The 22,883-nt window shown below is 43.6% G+C and overlaps 1 protein-coding gene across 2 annotated transcripts; it reads left to right on the forward strand.

Moving 5' to 3' along the window:
• The first annotated feature begins 73 nt into the window (after positions 1-73).
• lmo4a (LIM domain only 4a) lies at positions 74-17,024 on the forward strand. Of its 2 annotated transcripts, XM_069677342.1 has the most exons (5): positions 74-315; positions 8,612-8,847; positions 12,937-13,033; positions 13,141-13,299; positions 14,300-17,024. In XM_069677342.1, exons 2-5 carry the CDS (start codon positions 8,618-8,620, stop codon positions 14,306-14,308), a joined length of 495 nt encoding a protein of 164 aa, XP_069533443.1. In that variant the 5' UTR covers positions 74-315; positions 8,612-8,617; the 3' UTR covers positions 14,309-17,024. The 2 variants fall into 2 exon arrangements, with proteins under 2 accessions (XP_069533443.1, XP_069533444.1); XM_069677343.1 differs by lacking the exon at positions 74-315 and having other exon boundaries at positions 8,523-8,847.
• The last annotated feature ends 5,859 nt before the right edge of the window (positions 17,025-22,883 follow it).

Genomic DNA, 22,883 nt, shown 5'->3' on the forward strand with positions numbered 1-22,883 from the left:
GGAGGAGTGAGTTATAAACGCGTTAAAAACTGTGAATCCTTCTGTTCTCCGTGTGCTCTTGCAGGGACTGTCAGTGATCTGCGGTGTCTGAACACAGAGCTTCGCAAATGGGAGAAGAGGAGTTGTTTCACGCTGCTCGGGGTTTATTCACGCAGACACACCGGAGAACGAGCTCGAGGAGGAGTTAAGAAGCTGAAAAGTTTCGGGTCTTTCTGCTGCCACGTCTGGATCTCTGCTGCGGGAGAGAGGAGCTGTGAGCCGCCGCGGATTCAGAAACTAGTCCTCTAACTACAGCTCCAAGTTCCCAGCAGTGAGGTGAGTTCAGTACTTGTTCTAAGTGAGGTGAGTGAGGTGTATCTTTATATTTAGGCGAAGCAGAGCAGGAAGGAGACAGATGCTGCGACAGGATGACCTTTCAGTTTTTGGAGTTAACGTTTAAGCTCATTTAAATTTAGACATTTTACAGATATTTGTGTCCTTTTAAACTGCTGTAATACTAATACTAACAATAATAATAACACCAATAATAACAAACAATAATACGCTATAGTTTGGCTATTTAATATTTATTATCAGCAGGAGGAGGAAAGTTAAATTAATAAATATGTCTGTATCATGTGTACATCTTCTGCAATGTGAGGATATGCTGGAAATATATGTTTTCCTATTAATATTATTACAAACTTTATGGTTGGGGTTATTTGTTGTTGTGTCTTGGAGGATTTTGGACAGTTTTTAGATATTTAAAGCATCATATTTGGCCATCCTCTGTAGATCCTCTGCAGATACACTTATTAATCAAGTTATTACTAAACCTGCGAGATGGCCAAAATAATTATCCAAACTGCAGAAGCTTTAATGTTTTGCTAAAATGTGGTGAAATGTGTGAGTTTTGTATATAAAATATTTAAGTACAGTTGAGCTGCAGAGACGCGCAGGTTTACGTATCTCATTTTACAGTTTGTACAGACCCAAACAAAAGTCATATCATTATTATTTTAAATATAGTTTTTATGATAATTAAAATATGTGATAATGAAAAATGATTCCAGCTGTTTATAAATCATAAACCGACAGCTAATGAGCGCGTCCCGGACTCAGTATGAGTGAGCTTGAGGTGCTCTTTGGAAAGGGAAAAATGTTTGACTCAAACTGTGAACATCTGTCAAAGTCATCTCAATATGATTTGATGCTTTGTGTTGCAGAATATTTCACTGTCCCTTTTTTAAACAACTGTCCATATGTAACATTCACTGTCCCTGTGTAACATAATGCACTGCCCTCCTTATGATAGCGCTGAGTTGTTGGGTAGTTTACTGGACATCAGCACAAATGTCTGTAGCGGTTTCGCCTGAACCTCAGGACCCTAACTCTCCTGCAGGAAGGTCAAACTGTTGATGCAGGATGTGAGTTGGGGCCGACACTGACTATAAATCCTTTAAATGTATACAGATGTTTTACATTTAATACACAACACAATGTCACAGTTACATCACTGTCCAGCTGGACTGCAGGTGCACCTCTCTAAACTCTGATAACAGGCAGATAGACAATAAAGAATGTCACATCCTCAGGATTTTACTGGTTTTTACTCTGCAAATAAAAATTATGATGCAAAAATAATCAATGACAAAGTCGTGAAACAAATCAGGTCACTCACAATCGAAGTATCAGTCACAATAAATGTTAAATATTCAGTAAAACAAGCTGCTCCTCCTCTTCTGATCAAACATGCTGCAGATTTACAAGCTTGTTTTCTTCCTCTCGTTCATTTTTCAGACGTTAATCATTTTGCTGTTCATGCATCTTTATAATTTGACTGCATGCGAATGCTCTGCAACAGAACCTGGAGCCCTAAAAGAGAAACAGAGCAGGAAACTGACTCAGCCCCACCAGCGCTGTCCCAGTCTGACCAGTGCTCTCTGTGGTACTGGAGACTGCGGTGTCTCTGCAGCCTGCGGTCATGCTTACTTAGTTAGAATCTCTCCCCTCAGACGTGACTGAGCCGAGGTTATTTGTTAATTATCCCTCAGAAGAGGAGCGTGTGTGTGTGTGTGTGTGTGTGTGTGTGTGTGTGTGTGTGTGTGTGTTGGACGGAGGATTCATGACTTAATTAGTGTGTGAGAGAAGGAAAGGGTAATAAGTTCTGGAAAATGAGCGGCTCACTGCCCAAATTTCTTCATCTCAACATCTAACAGGCTTTAAATTAAGACCAAATCCTGCTTTAAATATCAGGGAAACACAGAGGACAAGAGAGGCCGATAAAACGAATCAGACAAACCTTTAAATACACGTTAAAGCGAGCAGTGTTATACCTCTGTCCTTCTAAAGACTCCAACAAATCACAGGAAGAAAAGTGGAACATAAACGCAGATCCCAGTTTCACAGCCGTAAAAGGAAGTCTTTATATATGTAGACGAATCATTCATTCAAACCTTTGTTTTCACTTTAAAAAGGTTTCACTCATTATACAGATACAGAAAAATGCACAATTAAAATAACCAAAAAAGGACAGTTTCAGTGAAAATCATGGCAGACTGAGGTGAAGCGGTTTGAGAAGGTCGTCTGGACGTGTCTGAAAGAAATGAGAGTTTTGTTTTCAGAAGCCTTTTTTGTCTTTATTAGAAAGGGCAGCTAAACAAGACAGGAAATATATTGGACGATGACATGAGCTGTGTCCCAGTTCAGGGGCTGCCTCTTTCGAAGGAGGTATTTCAAGCCCCATTGCGTCACAGCGGCGTATCAAAGGCCGTCGCATTTCGAAGGCTCCTTCAGATGTGGCCGACAAATGCGTCCCCCTTTTCCCGGGCCACGAAGGATCCATCGGGTGCATCCTTCGCGGCCCAACGTATCCCGAGATTCATAGCGCCCCAATTCAAAGGATATGGCGGACTCTTAAACCGCCGATGAATACACTTTTAATGTAAGGATTTTGGTTTCTCAATCGAATAGCTCGAGATACAAATGTTAAACTTCAAATGATCTTAAAGTAATAGCTCAAGTTACATGACAGTAATGTTAGCTAGCTACGTGCTGCTAGGCAGCAGGAGCAGCGCTTGGTGATGAAAGACCAGACCGTCTCGTTTCAGTTCAGCCTTAGCGTCTACACAGGCTTTAGATGACTCGTCCTTTGTAGACGGCGTCCTTCGAAAGATGCAGCCCTTGAATTGAGACACAGCTACAGAGCAGAGGGATGGAGCCGAACTAGGAGCAGCATCTGAAACTAGAGATTGAGACCATAAACTCGTTAGGAACATGTTTGCTGAGGGAATACATCAGGAGAGGAGGAGGACCATTTTGCAGCAAGTGGAGTCGCCCCCTGCTGGTCACGGAGCATGCAGGTTAGAATAAGGTGTTACTGTTATCATGAAGTCTTTGTTATTCCTGTTAAGAGCTTCAGTTTCAGAGAAATCAGTGGGGAAACGAGCCTCTAATGTTTCTGTCAACCTGAAACAGCCTGTGATTCATCAGCGCGTCCAGACCGCAGCTAAACTGTGTCTCTCTTCATTAGCTGCTGTTTTTATTGACCGCTCCATCAGTCAGTTTGTAACTCGAGCACAACACGAGCAGTTTATTCAACAGCACTTTGTTCTGCATGGGGAGGGCACAAGAGTCTAATAGAGACACAACAATGGGGATGAGAACAGGGACCGTACCAACATGTATTATAACTGGATTAAATGCTATTTATTAACATATCCAGGTTTTACTGAGTCACCAGTTAATGCTGTTTAAATCCTAACACAGCCCTAAATATTTTCCAGCATTAAAAACAGTATTTAACTTCAGCAGACAGAAAATCAGAGTAACAGATTAACGTGAAGGCAAAGAGTCCCAAAGGGCTGCATTCATTCCTGCGAGGAGAAGAGCAGGACATGAAGTGTACAAAAAATGACGACTTTTTCTGACAGTCTCTCTTTAAAAGTGTTGATAGTGTTGCTACTGAAATAAGGGAGAGGGTGCCCCATGTACATGTTGGACTCTGACCCTCGGCCCTTTGGTGCCAGTCAGCCCCGCTCTGTTGTTCTGTCATTAAAGGCAAACCCCAAAAAACAACCTTAAAAAAGACTTTTTTATTGTGTCATCAAAAGGAAACAAAGACAGCAGCGAGTCTTCTGGTCAGATTTACTGCCCCTTGTTTTACTCCGTCTCATATGGTCAGTGTTCTGTTATCGTAGACATCTAAATGTAAAATGAAATACATTTGCAGTGCATAATTAAAATGACAGTTTGTAGAGTGGAAATAATCACATGTTAAGTGATATATTCTTTTATTTCTTTATTTTTTTTATTGTGTAAGAAAAGTGCTTCACAGGAACGATAAACAAACACGACCAGTACAGAGACAAAAGAACAAACAAACAAAGACTAGCGCAAGGCACCAGGGGCATGGCGGCATCGGGAAGGTGCAGCGACAGGACCGCAACGTTGGAGACGTTTATGTCTCAATTCAAGTCTTTCTAATTTATCCTTTATACCCACCCCCCCGCCCACCCCCCCACACACACACGCGCGTGCGTTTCCCCAGCCCCATTGCACCGCCATGGCCCCTGCCCGCCACCCCCCTCCCATGGAGGATCACAGGAGGGGGAATTAAAATAGAAATAAAATAAATAAATACGGCGCTCCGTCTGGAACAAAGTCCTCAAAGAAAAGTCTTTTTATTTCTAAGTGAGTCCTTTTCCCAGCGTTTACCCCTCATCCTCGTAACACAATTCTAATAAGTGACATCATCACAGCATGCACAACATCGTGACTGAAAGAAGGAGGCCTCAGTTTTAACTCTAAAGAATAAATACAGGAGCGTGGTATTACAGCTTTTATTTAGATCGATTTAAAATGTATTATACAACACACAGTCTTCCCTGGCCGCTTGCTGGAGATCCATTTTAATTTGAAATGTGGAGGATTCAGCCTCTTTCTGTGCTGTGCATGAGAGATTTAAATCATGCAGTGTACCTGTGTTCTGTGTTCTGGGGTTTTAAAGGTTTTTAACCAGCCCTACCTCAGTTATAACGCCATACACACCTTATTTATTTAACTTGACAGCCTCTCGACAGCCTGGATTCAGGACTCGGTTCACACTGAAATATGGATAGCACTTCTTTCTGTCCCTGAGTCGTATGAAACATAAAGACGCTTTGAGTTGCAGAAGATGATTAAAAGCAGGATTTGCATTTTAATTGGATAAGAAATCAGAGTTCTGTTTGGCAGATGTGTTGAATTAACGCAGGTGTTTGCATGAAGATTACATTGGCTGCTTTCCTGCAGTCAGTTCATGTGGAACAGAATATTTAACTTTAAGGAGAAGTTTGTTGTGTTTCATTACGCGGGGCCTCTGTGACGCTGCCGTGTTTTGAATGGCTAAAGGACGGAGCGAGGCAGAAGAGGTCCTCATGTTGCTCTTTGACTCAGGCAGAAGCAGCTCTGGTTTTATCTCACAGCGTTGGAAGCTGTCGTGTTCTGCCCTCGCTCGGCCCGCTAATTGATTTCTCGGCTGGTGATGTGCCGCTCAGAGGAATCTGGCACTGAGGACAGGAAGTGGATTCAGGAGAAACAGCCGGAGTCCACAGAGGCACAGAGTGACATCAGACATCCTGTGTTCACTTTAAACTAACATTCATGTTACGTGATGAACACTTCATGAGAACGAGGGGCTTAAAGTTAGTTGTCACAGTGCTCGTGGTTTTATGATGAATACAAGAATACAAATAGATTCATGTGTAGACTTTGAATTAATTCAGCAGCTAGGGTGGTGCAGATTCTCTGAAGCTCATGGGAAGTGTAGTTTTAAGTGCAGCCCGACACACACAAAGTTCTTTCATTTATAACCAAGCAGCAACCTCTGCTGCTGAAACATGAAGAGCTGCAGTTCCTCTGGTGTCCACTTGAGGCTGCCTCCAGCAGTGAGTCAGTCCCCATAGAGCCCCATGTTAAACTTTACAGCAGAAATAAACATGTTTACAGCCTGGTACAAAAAACAGTTTGGGTCTCTATAGCTCATTTCTCTCTTCATGACAACTGTACGGGGAGAATCTTTATACAGCTCACCTGTTTACATTATATTAAGGCTTAAAGTGATGCAGCATTAGGGGCGTGGCCTCTTTGAGTGACAGCTGGGAGCTGCTAGCTGTCTGCTAGGTGTCCCCTCAGCTAATTCAGTCACTGAACGTAACCTCTGGGCCGTGTTTGTGCTGTTGGAGCCGTTTGGAGATTTGTTGATGTAAATATCAGACAGATAATCTGTCTTATTTTTACACTCAGTCACATTCCATGATTAACATTTACAGATTAGCACTAATTAGAAGGTACTGGGGTCTGCACTCAGCGTATACCTGACTCATTAGCTCTTTCTGTTTATCATGCATGCAACATGCAAAGTCTGGCAAACTTCAGATGTTGCAGTGACCCTTCTTTCTTTAGTAGTTTCCTTCAAGAAAACCAGGAAGAAGTTCAGTTTTCTTTGACTCTAAGAGAGACGCTGATGTAACGACACAACAGATATTACTTAATTTTAAACACTTAAGGATGGTGACTTGAGCCAGCGTTTTTCAGGATGTGTTTCCTTAATTTGTGTTGTCCTGTTGTTGCACTGTAAAATAGTAGAAACGCCTTCAAGGGATTTGCACCTCTAAAAAAAGAATTGAATGTTAAAATGGTGCAAAACAGGATACAAGAGGTTAATTTTTAAAGTTTAAAGTTTTAAAAATGGTCTGTAAATCATTCAGAGATCGTCTCGTTCATGAATAATCTTAACTAACAGGAGGTTCGGTCCCGGTGCCTGAGACTGTCTGTGGTTTAAAGCAGCCTTGGGCTTCTTAACATGGTGTTCCTGTGTCTGATCAGAGCCAGGTGTCTCTGCAGAGCGAGGGTACTGAGGGCGGCCGCCTCGCTGCAGAGAGCAGCTGCTGCAGGCTCACATCACGTCGTAAAGCTGAAACGAGGCGCTCGGAGAGGACGAAGAGTGCTGCTGCTGCTCGTTTGGAAAATCAAATCTAGTCCTGCAATTATTTTATGTTGTTGTTGGCACTAATTATAAATCCTGAGGAGGCAGAGCTGCTGAGTCATGGCTGAACACACACACTCTCGCACACACACTGATGGTTGGACTAAAAGCAGTATTATTCCCAGCTGTGCATGAAATCAGCTCGGTTCTGTAATGGAAAAACGAAGGAAGCAGGATACAGTACATGTTTCCGGATGGCAGCTATAGCAACTGTACGAAGAACTGGGTTTGTTTCACAGCCACTTTCTCTGTTTCCAGGATGTTTGAAGAAACAACATGACGAATAAAGTGGAGCAGGAAGTGGCAGCCAGTAGAGCCGCACAATAAATCACATTGTCATAGTGATCGTGATGTAAACATCCACATCGCTAAAGACCGGAATCACAATGGATGAGAAAGAAACACGAAGGAGGCGTTCGCACTGAGCATGTGAACATTTTACCAGACAGAGCGTTGAATACATCAGCCGTCCATTCACACAGTCTGACCAATCAGATGAAGCCATCAGCTTCCCGCTGATAAATATGAGATAAATGAAACACAATAGATGAAAATCTTCTACGATTTGGATCAGGAAAGACACCAAATATCTATCTCTGTCTATATCTAATTATCTCTATCTATCTCTCTATCAATCTATCTCTGTTTATCTGTATCTATCTATCTCTATCTATCTCTATCTACCCATCTACATATATATAAATACTATATATAGCTGTGTCCCAATCCAGGGGCTGCAGCCTTCGAAGGCCGTGTTTGAAGGCCGATCGCGTCACAGAAGCGCGTCGAAGGCTGCCCCAATTTGAAGGCTCCTTCAGATGCGGCCGACAAATGCGTCCTCCGTTTCCCCGGCTGTGAAGGATCCGTCGGGTGCATCCTTCGCGGCCCACCGTATCCGGAGATGCATTGCGCGGCAATTCAAACAAGATGGCAAACTTTTAAACGGCCGAGGAATACACTTGAAAATGTAAACGTTTTTGGTTTCGACTCAATCGAACAGCTTGTGTTACACATGTTTAAGAAAACGAAAGGGCCCTTGAAACAAATGATCTTTAAAATAACAGGTTAACTTACGCGATGTAAGCTATGCTAGCTAGTCAGCCTGATAGCTTCCTGTTGCTAGGCAACAGGAGCTGTGTTTGGTGACACAAGGGTAGACCAGACCGTCTCATTTCAGTTCAGCTTTAATGTCGATGCAGGCTATGAGTGGAGCATCCATGGACCGCCTCCTTCGAAGGCTGCAGCCTGTGGATTGGGACACAGCTTATATCTCTATCTATCTACAGTATATCTGTCAGTACCTCCATCCATCTATCTTGATGTTTATCTCTATCTATCTCTATTTATTTCTGTCTTTATCTCTATCCGTCTTTTTCTCTACCTATCTTCATATCTCTAGATGATATTTTCCTGCTGTATGTTTCTGCTAGTTGGTCAGTTTTTGACATTTATCAGATAAAACATTTTATTTCTAATGCATCTAATTCATCAGTTTAGTCGAGTGAAGAGCTCCAGTTTATTTCCAAACACAGCCATGTGCGATACACCTTACAGAAACTAAACTATAATTAATTTAAACATAACATCTGAATATTTGTCTTTCAGGTTGCCATGGTGAACAGCAGGGTGGAGGCGGTGATGGGCGGAGGCGGGGGTGCGGCGGGCAGGTCGTGTGCAGGATGCGGAGGTCGGATCTCGGACCGCTTCCTGCTCTTCTCCATGGAGCGGTACTGGCACACGCGCTGCCTGAAGTGCTCGTGCTGCCACGCTCAGCTGGGAGAGTTCAGCAGCACCTGCTACAGCAAAGGAGGCATGATCCTCTGCAAGAACGACTACATCAGGTCAGACAACACGAGTCCTGAGTGAGGCTTTCTCATCCCGCATGCAAGCTCCACGACCAGCACTGTGAAGCTGCGTCTCTTTCTCCAGAGACCACACTGTCCCCTGAGTGATTACAACATCAACGGTTTTTACAGATTCTGCATAAACATGTAGGACTGGATTTTGGTTCAGGAAGTGTTCTGGTTTCTGTTTGTAGTTTGTTTGTAGTCTGGGTAGCATTGACCAATCACGTATCGGCAGCTTCAGTGTGTGCAGGTAAAACAGTTGAATGTGTATATATAGATGGATGACGCGTCTCCATCTGCTCTCATTGTACAGAATTAAAGCCAAATTAAACCCTCCGTGATAGGCGCTGCCATCTTGCGCTGGTGACGTCATTTAGAGCCAGAGTTGCGCAGTAGCGCTCGGTGGGTGGAGCCGCCGTAGCCACTTCCACTAACCAAAACACACACTGCACTCGGCGTGTTTAACAGCAGAACAGCTTCTTGTGTTGGTCTTACATTCACAGATACGGGAACTTTAATGACTGTAGAGATTGTTTTAGTTACATCTGGTCTTAGTCGTCGTCTCGCAACTCCAATTCCATTCTCGCTTTTCAAGTTGTTAGTCGGACTGTAAACAATGCAGCACACAGTAAAGGAAGTCTTGGCCGAGTCCTTTATCGCTAACCGCTGGCTACACTGGAAGCCCTGAAAAGTTGGCCATCGCTCTCGATTAGTTAGTCGATGATAGTCGAGATTGATAACAATACAACGTTGACACATTATTTTAGCTCAAACTAGATCTTTCCACATTTTGGTAATGTTTAGAAATAGGTCCTGGTTGGGGCTTAGACCTCTATAGACCTCCTACACTGAGCTGAGAAGTAGTTTTGTTGTTAGACATAATTAAGTTCATATAAATGTCAGTATATTTAAGATTTAGTCGTCCATATGTCAACAGTCAGGTAACTTTAGTTTGAAAATCTGCAGGAAGTCTCGTCTTGGTTGTAGCTTTCAAAAGTCTAACCCTCAAATTCCACTGGATCCGTCTCCGGCGTGTTCCGTGTGCGCCGCGGAACGCACCACACCGCGGTCCGTCTCCAGCGCGTCCCAGAAGCGTCTCTCCGCTCTGCTCCGCTAAAGATACGCGCCAGGTCTATTTTTGTTGGAGGCCGCTTCAAGCACGCGTCAAGCTGAACAGAGCAGATCGTTCCCAACAGGAAGTCACACACGAAAACAGCATAGAGCATCCTGTCATTTCAAAATAAAACACCATGTTCAGACCGGTACAGACTCCCAGACATCAGACACACAACGCTCTGTGTGACCCAGGACGTAAGGCACCTACCACAGGTTAAATAGAGTCTGCATGCTGGGCTGAGCAGCGACCACAGCGATTGTGATGGATTCAAAAAAAGATGTTTTTCCTTTTATGTTGGATCAGCCAGACCTTCTCCAGTGCTGGCATAGCACAACGTAGAGTTCTGGCCATGCAAGGCTAAACCTACAAATGACAAGCTCATGCCAGTGCTAGCAAGGTTAGCCTGTTAGCGGTTTACCTGCAGCAAAGCCTTGAGAGGCTGGCTATTTTGTGTCAATGCACAGGGGAAGGGAATAATAAGGCTCTATGCATGCACACAATGGATACCACACAGAAGGGTCCGAACGCAGCCAATCAAAGCTCTCGGAAACCTTAATATTAAAAACAACAAACAGTTTTTAGTTATTTGGTTATTTGCAACCTTCCACGTAAAGATATCTTTGCAGGAAGTCATTCTTCTTCCTTTTGTCTTTAACCTTTATCTTACAAATACTGAACCGTTGGATATTTAAAGCCTAAACTTTACATGCACACGTTTGTCATCACTGATTTATTTGGCCGTGATAGTGAAATATCAGGAGAGAGAGAAACCAACCATCAAACCCATGGTGAAGACGGTTCAGAAAAGAAAGCTAACGTTTTAAGGTGTGTGTTAAATGTGTGTGTGTGCTAGCTTGTGCTATTTGTAGACGGTGTGCTGTTCAGTCTATATGAGGCTAATCGATGTAACACAGACGGGTTTCTGTGGTCGCCCACGTCTCCGGGGCAAACAGCGAGCTGGATGTGGAGAGCCGCAGCTCGAGGTCTGCTGAGGAGAACCGGGACACAGCAGGCTTTGTGCAGCAGGCCAGGAATAATACAGCCGCTCTTCAGGAGATAAATTAATCTCAATCTGGATCCTCTGCACGCTGCACAGAGGTCGGCTGTGTTTGAAAATACAGATGTTTATTCAGGTGGATTTCAAAATGCTCCTGATTAACTTTCATGCGTGTTACAGTGGCGGTTTTTCAAAATAAAAGTTGGATGTAGCGAGACTCTTGCAGCCTGTTGCATCAGCTTTCAGTAAGTTCTCTATTAGATTAGGGTGCAGAGTCCACACTTTACCATATGTTGAAATTAGCATGGTGATAAATTGAATCTGTCTGGAACATGTGGCCTTTTGTAAAGGTGTTGGGACCAAACCATAGACTGTATATAAGAAGCTGACGTAGCCGCTGTGATGTCCACCTTTTGGTTCTTTGACGACCGTTTTTTGAGACCTTGATTGGGGCATTTGGGCCGTCGCCATCTTGGTTTTTATGGAGCCAGAAGTGACCATATTTGGACAAAAGGGTGGAGCTTGAGAGGAACGAGGAGCTAGCTAACGCCAAGTTATCAGCTAGCTTGGTTAGCAAGGAGCTTCATAATTCACAACTACTGTTAAAAAACAGGACTTAAACAAAATGTTTGTACAAAAAACGTTTACATCCGACTCCTCAGAATCAGAACTGGGGTTTAATGCCAGGTAGGTTTACACACAAGGAACAGTTATAACAGAACTAAAATAAAGATCAGTAAAAGCAGTATTAAAACAATGTGCACCAATACACCGAGGCAGCCATCTTGGATGCAGTGTCCTCAGACTCACTCAGAGTGTCTTTAAGTGCAGCAAAAGTTAGCGCTAAATGGTTAGCAAGGTGCATAACTAATGCTAATTTTGGCTAACAAAAAAACAGCATTTGCTTACAGGAAAAAAAATGAACAACCGACTCCTCAAAGTGTCTTTAAGTGCAGCTGAACACTGAACAAGATATTTTCCATGTTCCCGTAGCAGCCCCTTGTCGATCACAGGTAGCCCCGCCCTAAACCCCCCCCCCCTTCCTGGTCTGTGTGACTCTCAATGGGAGCATCAGTGACTAAATGAACATCATGCTGTGTTGAAGAAGACTTGAAACTAGAGACTGAGACCATAAACTCGTTAGGAACATGTTTACTGAGGGAATACATCAGGAGAGCAGGAGGAGCATTTTCTCATAGACTTCTATAGGATCAGATGTCTTTTAAAATCAGAGGAGTGGCCCCCTGCTGGACATTAGAAAGAATGCAGGTTTAAGGCTTCGTCCACCTCTTATATACGGTCTATTGACTCAAAAGTGCTCGCCAGGTTCAGGTCAGGTCTTCAGATTCTCACCTTTTGAGTTAAGCAGGATTGGATGCAACTGAGCCTGTGTGTGTGTGTGTGTGTGTGTGTGTGTGTGTGTGTGTGTGTGTGTGTGTGTGTGTGTGTGTGTGTGTGTGTGTGTGAATCCTCTGGGTGTGCTCATTAAGTGACTGTTTGGATTAAGATAAAGAGAAATCATTAGTCTGCAGACACTGACAGAGACACAGAGAGTTAAGCGAGAGTCACAGGAGGCTGTGAGGATGACAGAGACTTCCTATTAGAGCTTTAACCCGCTGCAGCTCAGGTGCTGACACACCTGCAGCCTGAGATCGGGTCAGGATTTGTTAAATGTGCTCTTTTGTTCTGGACTGTTGCTCAAAGCTGCAGAAGTTTGATTTGGCTTTTTGACCAAAACCAAAAAAATACCAGCGGACTTTATTGTTACTTCTTTTTCAGCTGATAAACCCAAAAACAGTCGTGGTCATTTAAACGCTGTTCTCGCCCAGGTGCATCAGGTGTACCTCAAAGCTAGGATAGCTGTCAAATGACGCACACACTCCACCTTCTCTGTTCCAGTTCCAGTGACACTTCAACCTGAACCAGTATGATGTGTTGATGATGACTGTTGCCTTGGTGTTATTTGCAGGCTGTTCGGACACAGCGGAGCCTGCAGCGCTTGTGGACAGTCGATACCTGCCAGCGAGATGGTGATGCGAGCACAGGGAAACGTTTACCACCTTAAGGTGAGTGTCATTATGTTACTGTATCACTCCAACATTTATATAACCTCATCATGCTGTCAGCGAGTTCAGCCTGATCACATGACACCCTGACTCTTATTTGTTCCCAGTGTTTTACGTGTGCGACCTGCAGGAACCGCCTCGTCCCCGGGGATCGCTTTCACTACATCAACGGGACTATTTTCTGCGAACACGACCGGCCGGGTGGAGGACTGCTCAGCGGACACCCGACTCCACTGGGGGGCAACAGCCTGATGTCTGACCAGAAGGTGAGAGGACACGAGATGCTAAACTAGTTCGGATATCTCAGTGAATTAAGGAACTGCTGTGTTTGTTGTTTGTTGAAGGAAAATTCCAGTATTTAAAAAATGGGCCCTATTTTTATATATTTTGAGTCTAAATGACTTTCAGGTAAAAAAAAAAACTGTTTGAATGTCTCCAGTAGATGTGTTCATCCTGCAGCAGTGAAACAGGCTGTAATGTCTGCAACATAATCCTTGATGGGTCAAAGGTCGTCCACTAAAAGTTCTTGTTTGATTGTTATTCTAAGTGTGTGACAACATGACAGAAAGGATCCCTACAGAGAAAGACCTTTTTGTTACAGAGGAAGATGATTGTTTTAACCACACACAGACGTTACATCGCTCTCTGCAGACACACCAGACTCCATTGACAAAAACAGTCATTTTACACAGCAGAACACAGGAGTGGCTGAACTGCCTTTCCCTTGATTGTTACATTTTTTTGTGATTCGTTTTTGTTAGGCAAATATTGTGTTGGATCTGCACAAACATTTGAAAACACCAAAGTCACACAATAACACTAACTAACTAAACAATTGAGGCAGCAGAAGACCAGAAAGTCCCCGTGATCTGTGAGGTAAAATGATGTTTTTCTCAATGGAGTCTGGTGTGTGTGCAGAGAGCGATGTAACGTCTGTGTGTGGTTAAAACAATCCTCTTCCTCTGTAACAAAAAGGTCTATCTCTGTAGGGATCCTTTCTGTCATGTTGTCACACACTTAGAATAACAATCTGAGCCTGTCAGTGGAAACAACAAGAACTTTTAGTGGACGAGGATTCAAGGATTATGTTGCAGCCGTTACAGCCTGTTTCACTGCTGCAGGATGAACACATCTAGTGGAGACATTCAGACACTTTTTGTACCTTTTTGTCATTTAGATCTAAAATATATGAAGATAGACTCGGGTTTAAGAAGTCTGTTTCTGTTGAACTTTAAATACTAACATTCACAACCTCACCATTAACAGGTCTGCTGAGGAAGAGGGTGAACCTCCACTGTGTGCCTTCTCCTCCACCCTTCTCCTCCGTCTCTTCATCACCATCCTCCTCTTCCTGTAAATCCTGCCACTGGTTGACTGAACACTCTCCATCGTGATGGACTAGTGGCTTACTCTTCAACATCCCGACACAACCTGTTGTGAGGAGTGAAATCTGGACGCGTGTTGCTCTGTTGGAAGGATGAAGATGCCGAGGATGGTGGAGTTTATTTATACAGAAGACTGATTTGAACTCTGCCAATATGACTGATAAGAACTGGTTTGGGCAATTGGAGGAAAATTACTGTTATGGAACCTTTAGCCCAGCTAACCAGGTTAAGTGAGCATCATCAAATAAGGAGTGAACACTGACGGTGACTCCTGCAGGAACTGAAACATGTTTCCAGATTTACAATTAAGGACAAAATGGAATTTTCTCCTGAGTCGTGACGTCACCTGCTGGATGTTTCCATCCACACTCGGACGGGCAGCTGAACAAGAAGACTTCATCTTTACTGATTCTGACACTTTCTCTGTGTGATTCTTTGTGAACCTTTCAACAAACACGTGTTTCTGGATTGTTTTTTTACCACACTATGTTACAGGAGTGCTCGCCGCCCTCTGGTGTTAACGTTCCTTCAGAGTTCCATTCGCAATTTTTGTACAGAACTCGTATCTCAGGCTTAACCACAGTGATAAAGAACCCTGCCAGGTTGTCCCCTCTTGTTTTGGCCCATTAGCCACAAATTGTGTGAACTGGTTCTGTCTCTAAATTTGTCTTTCTGAGAGGGAACCAGCCTTTATTAGAGAGAGGCCTTTATTTGAAGTCCCCTCTGTTATATATCCCACTTCTATAACTTAGATTCTTGATAAATTCAGTGTTATGTCCAGATCCACAGCGCACATGACATTCACACAAGAGTCGACTAATGACAGGGTGACATGTCAGTCAAAGCTGGTGTTCTCTGTAATCGATAGAAGCAATACAATTTGAAATTGGCGCCATAGCTGTGGAGAAAGTTGTACAAAGAGTTTGTGGTTTCGCCCATTCTACATTCCTACAACACCCAGCATGCATTGCGGCCCTCTCTCTGAAAGGAATGGCCCAGCGAGAGACGCTGGAGTGAAATACTACAGTTTCCCTGCAGGCGACGGCTCAGAGCGGGACAGAATCTGAAATACGACAGGAAAATATCGGCGGAACGTCTAAAACATCTTCAGGTCTGCAGTCGACATTTCAAACCTGATGATTTTGAACGAGACATGACATCGGAGGCGGCGTCTTAGATTGAGGAAGTGTAGTTCAGCGTCCCTCCTACGTAAAACGCGTCATCTGGCGGTTTTCCAGGGCCCATTGGAGAAGCAGATAGCGTCCTCCAAAGGCACAGAGCCAAATTGCATTTTTTTCCTACCATAACAGCATGATAGGACTGAGGTTGAAAACTGGCAAACTGGCCCTTTAATGTAACAGATATCAGGTACAGGTGAAAGCCAGTGCTGTGACCATAATAATTGCTGCCTGTGTTTACATGAAAACCACGTCTGTATTTACTTTAACCACAACTTCTCAGCATCAAACAAAAAACCAAACCCTGCACTTTGATTCTCTTTCAAAGCTCTTTAAAGCTGCAGGTATGAGACCCACCAGTCCTGTTGGTTAACCTGCTCTTAAAGGCAAAACCACCAGCATTGTCCTTTAAGGCACAAGGCCCAATCTCCACCCTAAAGCCTGAGCACTGAACCCTCACAGACTTTAATGACCTCAGGCGTGCAGTGCGCGGGTGCACGAGTCAATTGCTTTAATTCAACCTTCATTGTTTCTGTGTATGTGTTTATGAAGATGTTTCCCCAAAGGCCCGTGAGTCCAGTAACTAAAATTTTCTCATTGACTGTTGACTTTGGTCGGAGTGCAGCGACAGCACCACAGGGCAAAGACAGTCAGCGCTCTCCCCTCATACCAACAACTTTTCTCCATCGTTTCATCGTGACTCTTTTTCAGGTGTTTGTAGTCGCTCCAGAAATCATGAATACTTTTTAAGGTTTATTCCGTATTTGTAATTGTGCTCGAAAACATATGGGAGATTTAGCAGCGGTAACATAAACTTTACAATCTAAATGTTAAACGCAGTAAAGTTTTTACAGTTTAACTCGTCTGTTTCTAACAAGTGGAGGAAGACTGGGAGAAAATCTGCACTAATTTCTTGTTTTGTTTTGTGCTCCAGTTTCATTCATGTTTTTATTGCTCCAAACTGTGTAAAGAAAGTAAATAAGTCCCCCAAAAATAATTGATCCATTCAGCTGTGTCTCACATGTGATGAGTGTTTGATTGTGTTGGCTAAAGCTACAGTTAGCCACGAGTTACCGTTAGCCGCTTCAGCCTGAGTAAGAGGTAAGAGCGCTCTTCTCCTCTCAGACAAACATGGCTGATTACCCACAGGAATGGGATTTCAAAGGCCCGAGCCGAGGCCATTACAGAAGCAATTAAAGCGGGATGCGCTGCAGGCCTGCATGGGCTTTAGCTGCACTCAGTGTTGCAGCCTAATGAGGCCTAATCTGGTGAGCTGGTCTAATTAAAAGGGAGGGAGCCTTTTCCTGTGGGCACCAGGCAGCCGGCAGTTTGTGCTCCTGAAGCTGTCTGAGGGGAAAAACAAAGTAAAAGTCAGAAAATACAACCGTAAAAAGCTCGGTCCATTCTCTGTCCTTTCAAAATAAAACATTTAACTCCACATTTTTAACATGTTTGATCTTTCCCAGCTCTCGCTCTCTCTCTGATTGCTTTCTGGCATGAAATCTGCCTTCTTTTAAATTAGCCTTTTTTATAAGGGAGTTTGGCATGGAAACTACAAGCTCATCTGTTCCACGCTAATTTTAGGATCACTCCTGTTCCACATTGTCGGTGTGGCTTTCCACAGAGCAGAATTAGAGGCTGAAGCACACATGAGTAGCCAGCTGTGACTCTTCAAATTAACGGGGCCCGGAGAACCGAGCGGCTCCTCTCACAGGGTTAGTCCAATTAGCTTCACATTCACAGCAACAATGAGGCTTTTAATGGTCCTGTTTCAAAGTGCTCTTTCAGAACGACGGCGGCTCAACACATTCCTCTGCTTCTTCACTCATGACTCCAAACCTGAGTCACACAGTGTTCCCTCTGAGACGCTGTAAAGGTTTGATTTAGTCTGGATTTTACTTCACTGGGGAAAGGCTTTGAGTAAATAACGTGTGAAAGAAAACACAGGCTGTTGCTTCGTGTTCAGCATCATTGAGGGTCTTTTTATTCGTGTTTTAGAGAGTCTCCTCAGCTGACAAAGATAGAGAGGGGACAGGAGTATATTTATATGTCCACCTGTATCTGTATATAAGAAGCTGCTGAGCTATCTATTTACAGTACATGTTTGGATGGTTTGGTACTTAAATGTGATGAGTTAATCAAAAGGCAATATGACCACAGTCTTGTTCTGAACCTGAACGTGTCGTTTTGGTGCCTCAAACTAACCAAACTGCGACGTTCAAAGTTATAAACCAGGTTTCACACCTGACTGGGAGCTGGGCAGATGATCGGACCCGCTCCGCGTCTTAGCCTACGAGCTAAACGATGTTGCTGATTTCCAAAACACAGTCTCATCCCCTCCCCATGCTGGACACGTAGTGTATTTGCCTTAATGTCTTAAAGTTAACTAAAAGACTGCACTGCACGGAAGAGGAGAAGTCTCAGCTTAGTTATGTGCAGGCACCAAAAGAACTCAGGAAACTGATCATGCTCAGGCTCAAATGATTCCTCAACAGTGTGTTTTTTAGGGCGAAGGGGGTGATGCATGGTGGTGCAGTGGTTAGCGCTGTCGCCTCACAGCTAGAAGGTTCCTGGTTCGAATCCCGGTTCAGACGACTTCCAGTGTGCAGTCTGCATGTTCTCCCCGTGCATGCATGGGTTCTCTCAATGCAGCATGCAAACAAAAGCAAAGTGTGCAGTATGCCAAAAATACCCAGATGTCGTACTGAGTAGGCATCGGACCAGTCTACCTCGCCAACTGTATCCCACAATGCAAAGCGCTGGAACGTCACAGCGGCAGATGAAGTGACGGACAGCAGCAGCATTCCAGCAGAAGGGGGCGCTATAACTAAAGAAGCAGCGGTTATTGTTTACTTCCGCCTGGTGTAGCATGCTGCAAAATGAAAAGCTCCTCCAGACTACAGACTACCGCAGAACACAGTATGTAGTATGTATGTAGTACGGCATTTCGAACACAGCATATGTGTCAGCCCTGTGATTGACAGGCGATCAGTCCAGGTGTAACCCCGCCTCTCGACCAATGACAGCTGGGATAGGCTCCAGCCCCCTGACCCTGAACAGGAGTAACGGTATAGATGACGAATGGATTCTGTTTTCTGTTTCACTCCGGACTCAAACTCCAGTTTCCTGGGTAAAAGTTTGATGTTCATCTCATCCGTAAATCTCAGTCTGCTCCCTACTTGGACTCTGTGGTTCTTTATAACAGTGCACACTAACCTCAATGCAGATGAAGAAACAATGCACACAATTATTGCGTGAGTTTTACTCATCTGAGGACCATCTAGACACGACTGCCTAGACACAGAGCTCATCAGAGCAGTTACAGTACATCAGAAAGATGCTTAAACATAGAGAGCATACAGTGCACGTCATACAGAGAAAAAGTAATGTGACCAGTTGTCAATGGAAACATGTTCATGAGCACAGCTTTAACGCTGCAGCATTTTCAGCCTTAAAGAACAGACTTTTAAACCCTCCTGAACAGGCTGCTGTCCATAAGGAGAACACAAGAAAGCCCTACTTTAACATTGTTACTCTACTTAACATGTTTATATTTGTGTCCTGATACTTAAAGGAAACTTTTATTACAGCAAAGACATTTTTAATCCATAAAAAGAACAAAAAGTCAACCTGAAGCTGAACTTTAAGGTACCTAAAGAGGTAAAGATGATCATGAATGAACCCTGAATGACCTCCTCACACACACACACACACACACACACGCACACACACCTGAACATCCTGTTTTCTCCTGTGTTTGGACTGTGAGTCTGGCCCTCTGAAGACGTCACCCTCCTCGTCTCGTCTCTCTGCTCTCTGGCTAATTGCTTCTTGAATTTGTGGGCTAATTACTGAAATGCAGATGAGGCTTGATTGGTTGGAGTGCGGGATCAGCCCCGCACCATGGAGGGAGACTGGGAGACCCCCCCCTCTGCTTATCAAGATATGGAGATAATTGCAATTAAAGTCATTTGCATGCGTTAATGAATTTGTCTTCAGCTTGTCGTGATCACAGACAAGCAGTAAATAATTGATTTTCTATCAGCTCTGAGCCTTTGTCACAATGTGTGAAGTCAACTGACTGAAAGCTGTAATATTCTATTATTACAGGGAAACTCTTCTAAAGTTACTGAGCCAGCTCCTCCTGCAGCTCCTGTTGTTCACCGGGTCAGTCGTTAAGGGTTCGGCTGTGCTCATAGTTTCATAGGACCCAGATACAGACATTTATTACAAGAAGACACAAACAAAAGGCTTACCGTCAGAATCCAGGCAAACACAGAGGAAGAACAAGGTCCAGCAAAAGGTGAAAACACAGGGAGCCACGAGGAAACGAAGCAGGGTGGAACAGTTTGACCAACAGGCAAAGAAACACGGGAAGACTGAATACACAGGGAGGTGAGGATGATCAGGGACAGGTGAGACAATGAGGCACAGGGCGGGGCACACAATCACTTACACAGGAGGGAAAGGACACAAAGGCAGGAAGTAAAGCAAGAGGGCAGGGTGAGCGACAAAATAAAACAGGAAATGAAAACTAAAAACAGAAATAAAGGAAAAAACAGTCAAGCTAAGTCTTCTACACCCGGACATCAGGGTGGTAAACTACCAAGCAGGATTTAACTTCAGGGGTAACTCCGGGTTATCAGCACAACAAAGCTGGTTCACCTCTTACAGTGGTAGATCACCATGGTAACATATGCTGAACCTGCTCCAGAGCAGGTTATGTTTGAGATAAGAGATTAACCTGAACCAAACACCACCCCATCGTGAGAGAACAGTAAATCACTTTCTCTTTACCGTCTGATTTTTAAAAATATATTCATGAAAGATATTCAGTGAGCTTTACTGATAAAGGCCAACATCTACAACAGAGACTGATCACAGCGCTGAAGCCTTTTACTTGTTGTATTTATAAGATAAAAGTAAGCTTTAAACTGCTTTAAACTTTGGTTTTACATTTATTTTTATTTGCTCTGTAAGACCGTTTGATACAGCCGGGGCTGAGAGAATAAGTCAAGATCTGTCAAACTACATTTTAAAAAATACATTTAATGTAACACACAGGTGTTATTATAGTCAACATATCATGCTGTAATGACGCAGCAGTGATATTATAGACTTAATATGCACATTCACACAGTCAGTCATTTTTTGCCAGTTGTCCTTCCTGCACTAACCATTTTAAGCTAACACTTACTAACAGACTGAGGCGGCAGCTTTGGTGTTCTGTGAGGTCAAATCACTGTTTTTGTGAATGGAGATCAGATCGTTATTCTCAGTGTGTGACAACATGACAGAAAGGATCCCTACAGAGATAGACCTTTTTGTTACAGAGGAAGATGATTGTTTTAACCACACACAGACGTTACATCGCTCTCTGCAAACACACCAGACTCCATTCAGAAAAACACTGATTTTACCTCACAGGACACAGGAGTAGCTGGACTACTGCTGCCTCAATCGGTTAGCTAGTTTGTATTATTGTGTGACTTTGGTGTTTAAAATGGTTAATTTGGATTCAACGTATTAATTTTATAAAACAAAAAACATACCTGATTGAGGCAGCATTAGACAAACAACTCAAGATGTAAAATTGCTGTTTATGTCAATGGAGTCTGGTGTCTCTGAAGAGAGCGATGTAACGTCTGTGTGTGGTTAACAAAAAGGTCTATCTCTGTAGGGATCCTTTCTGTCATGTTGTCACACACTTAGAATAACAATCTGAGCCTGTCAGTGGAAACAACAAGAACTTTTAGTGGATGCACTTCCTAAACTTTTGTACCTTTTAGCCCTTTAGACCCCAAAATATGTGAATATATTATTATAATGAGCATGCTGCATTTCCATTCTCCTCTGACACACTTGAGGAAATGTAAAATCCAGTGTAAAATCTGAGTTTTCCTGTCTGTAACTTTGTCTCTGGGCCAAATGTCATTTTGTCGTAGTGTGGATGAATTACAGGACTTGTCTCACCTGTCCTCTTTAACCTCAGCTTTGTCCTTATCCTGGCTCTGCTGTCATTTGTACCCCCGATTTAAACTTATTTACCTGTTTTAACTTGTGTTTATACTCTTATTTAGCCAAGCGTTTCTAAACAGGGCTAAGCTAGTTTTAGGGATTGGCCCCGCGCTGCAGCTGTTGCCTTGATGCTGACCCCTCCTGAAGGTCAAAGGATCATTGAGCTTTAAGGAGATGTTTCTCTCTTAATCCATTAAAATCAAGCGTTTAAGGAGCACAGGCATCAAGATCAGAGCTGCCCCTCCCCTCAGCTCCTCTGATGTGAAATGGATCTGCTGTGAACTTGAGAGAGTAAAATGGGAGTCTGAAGGAGGGATGTTTTTGGTGGGTGATGAGGAGGGGGGGATGGGGTAGTAATTTCATCCAATCAGAATACTTTGAATAATTAAACTGATCAACTTAATTAGCTCAATTAAGTTGATTTGACCACGGAACATTGCCATATGGCGCAAGGAAACAAAAGAGGGGGGAACTAATTAAAAGTAAAATAATGAGGATTTTAATTAACCGGTTCCCCAGACGTCAGCAAGCGGGGCTGTGGAGTTGTAATTAAAAAGTCCTGTAGAGCTGGCAACATCCTCTGCCTCTCTGTTTTAATAACGGCGAGGGCTCCATCCATCTAATTAAATCTGTAAATGAATTAGCAACATTGAGGGTCCCTGCTTGAGTTTTACACCCCAAACCTCCCACAGCAGAGCTTCCAGAGACTTCTCTCCATCCTGGAATAACAGGGAGAAAGAGGATCATCAAGGAGAAGACAACTGACACACAAGTCATGCAAACATGTGAGTTCTTGTATGCATGTTCTTTAAATCATGTGCTGTACAATCATTAGGCAATAAAAGGTCACCTGAGGTTTAAATCAAGCAGCAACCTCCAGGGCTGAAAACTGAAGCCAACGCAAAAGATCCAAAAGCTGCAGTTCCTCTGGTGTCCACTTGAGGCTGTCTCCAGCAGTGAGTCAGTCCCCATAGAGCCCCATGTTAAACTTTACAGCAGAAATAAACATGTTTACAGCCTGGTACTGAGGTGTCCCTTCAGCTAACTCAGTCACTGAACGTAACCTCTGGGCCGTGTTTGTGCTGTTGGAGCCTTCTGGAGATTTGTTCATGTAAATATCAGACAGATAATCTGTGTGTGCGCTTCATTGGACTAACAGACCGTCCAACACGTCTCACACACTGTTTTTACACTACAACTCTAGTACAGCACAAGTCAGCAGGTATCAGTGTTACCACTCCTGGCTTGTAAGCTTGTTCAGTGTTTCTC

Source organism: Semicossyphus pulcher, unplaced genomic scaffold (assembly GCF_022749685.1).
Source record: "Semicossyphus pulcher isolate SPU_LCO1_2020_fin unplaced genomic scaffold, fSemPul1.0.p SCAF_28, whole genome shotgun sequence".
Lineage (NCBI taxonomy): Eukaryota > Metazoa > Chordata > Actinopteri > Labriformes > Labridae > Semicossyphus > Semicossyphus pulcher.

Excerpts from the sequence above, each read along its gene's own strand:
- lmo4a (XM_069677342.1), top strand. The coding sequence starts at position 8,618 with ATGGTGAACAGCAGGGTGGAGGCGGTGATGGGCGGAGGCGGGGGTGCG. Across the intron at positions 8,848-12,936 it reads TGCAAGAACGACTACATCAG|GCTGTTCGGACACAGCGGAG; the intron begins GTCAGACAACAC and ends TGTTATTTGCAG. Across the intron at positions 13,034-13,140 it reads GAAACGTTTACCACCTTAAG|TGTTTTACGTGTGCGACCTG; the intron begins GTGAGTGTCATT and ends ATTTGTTCCCAG.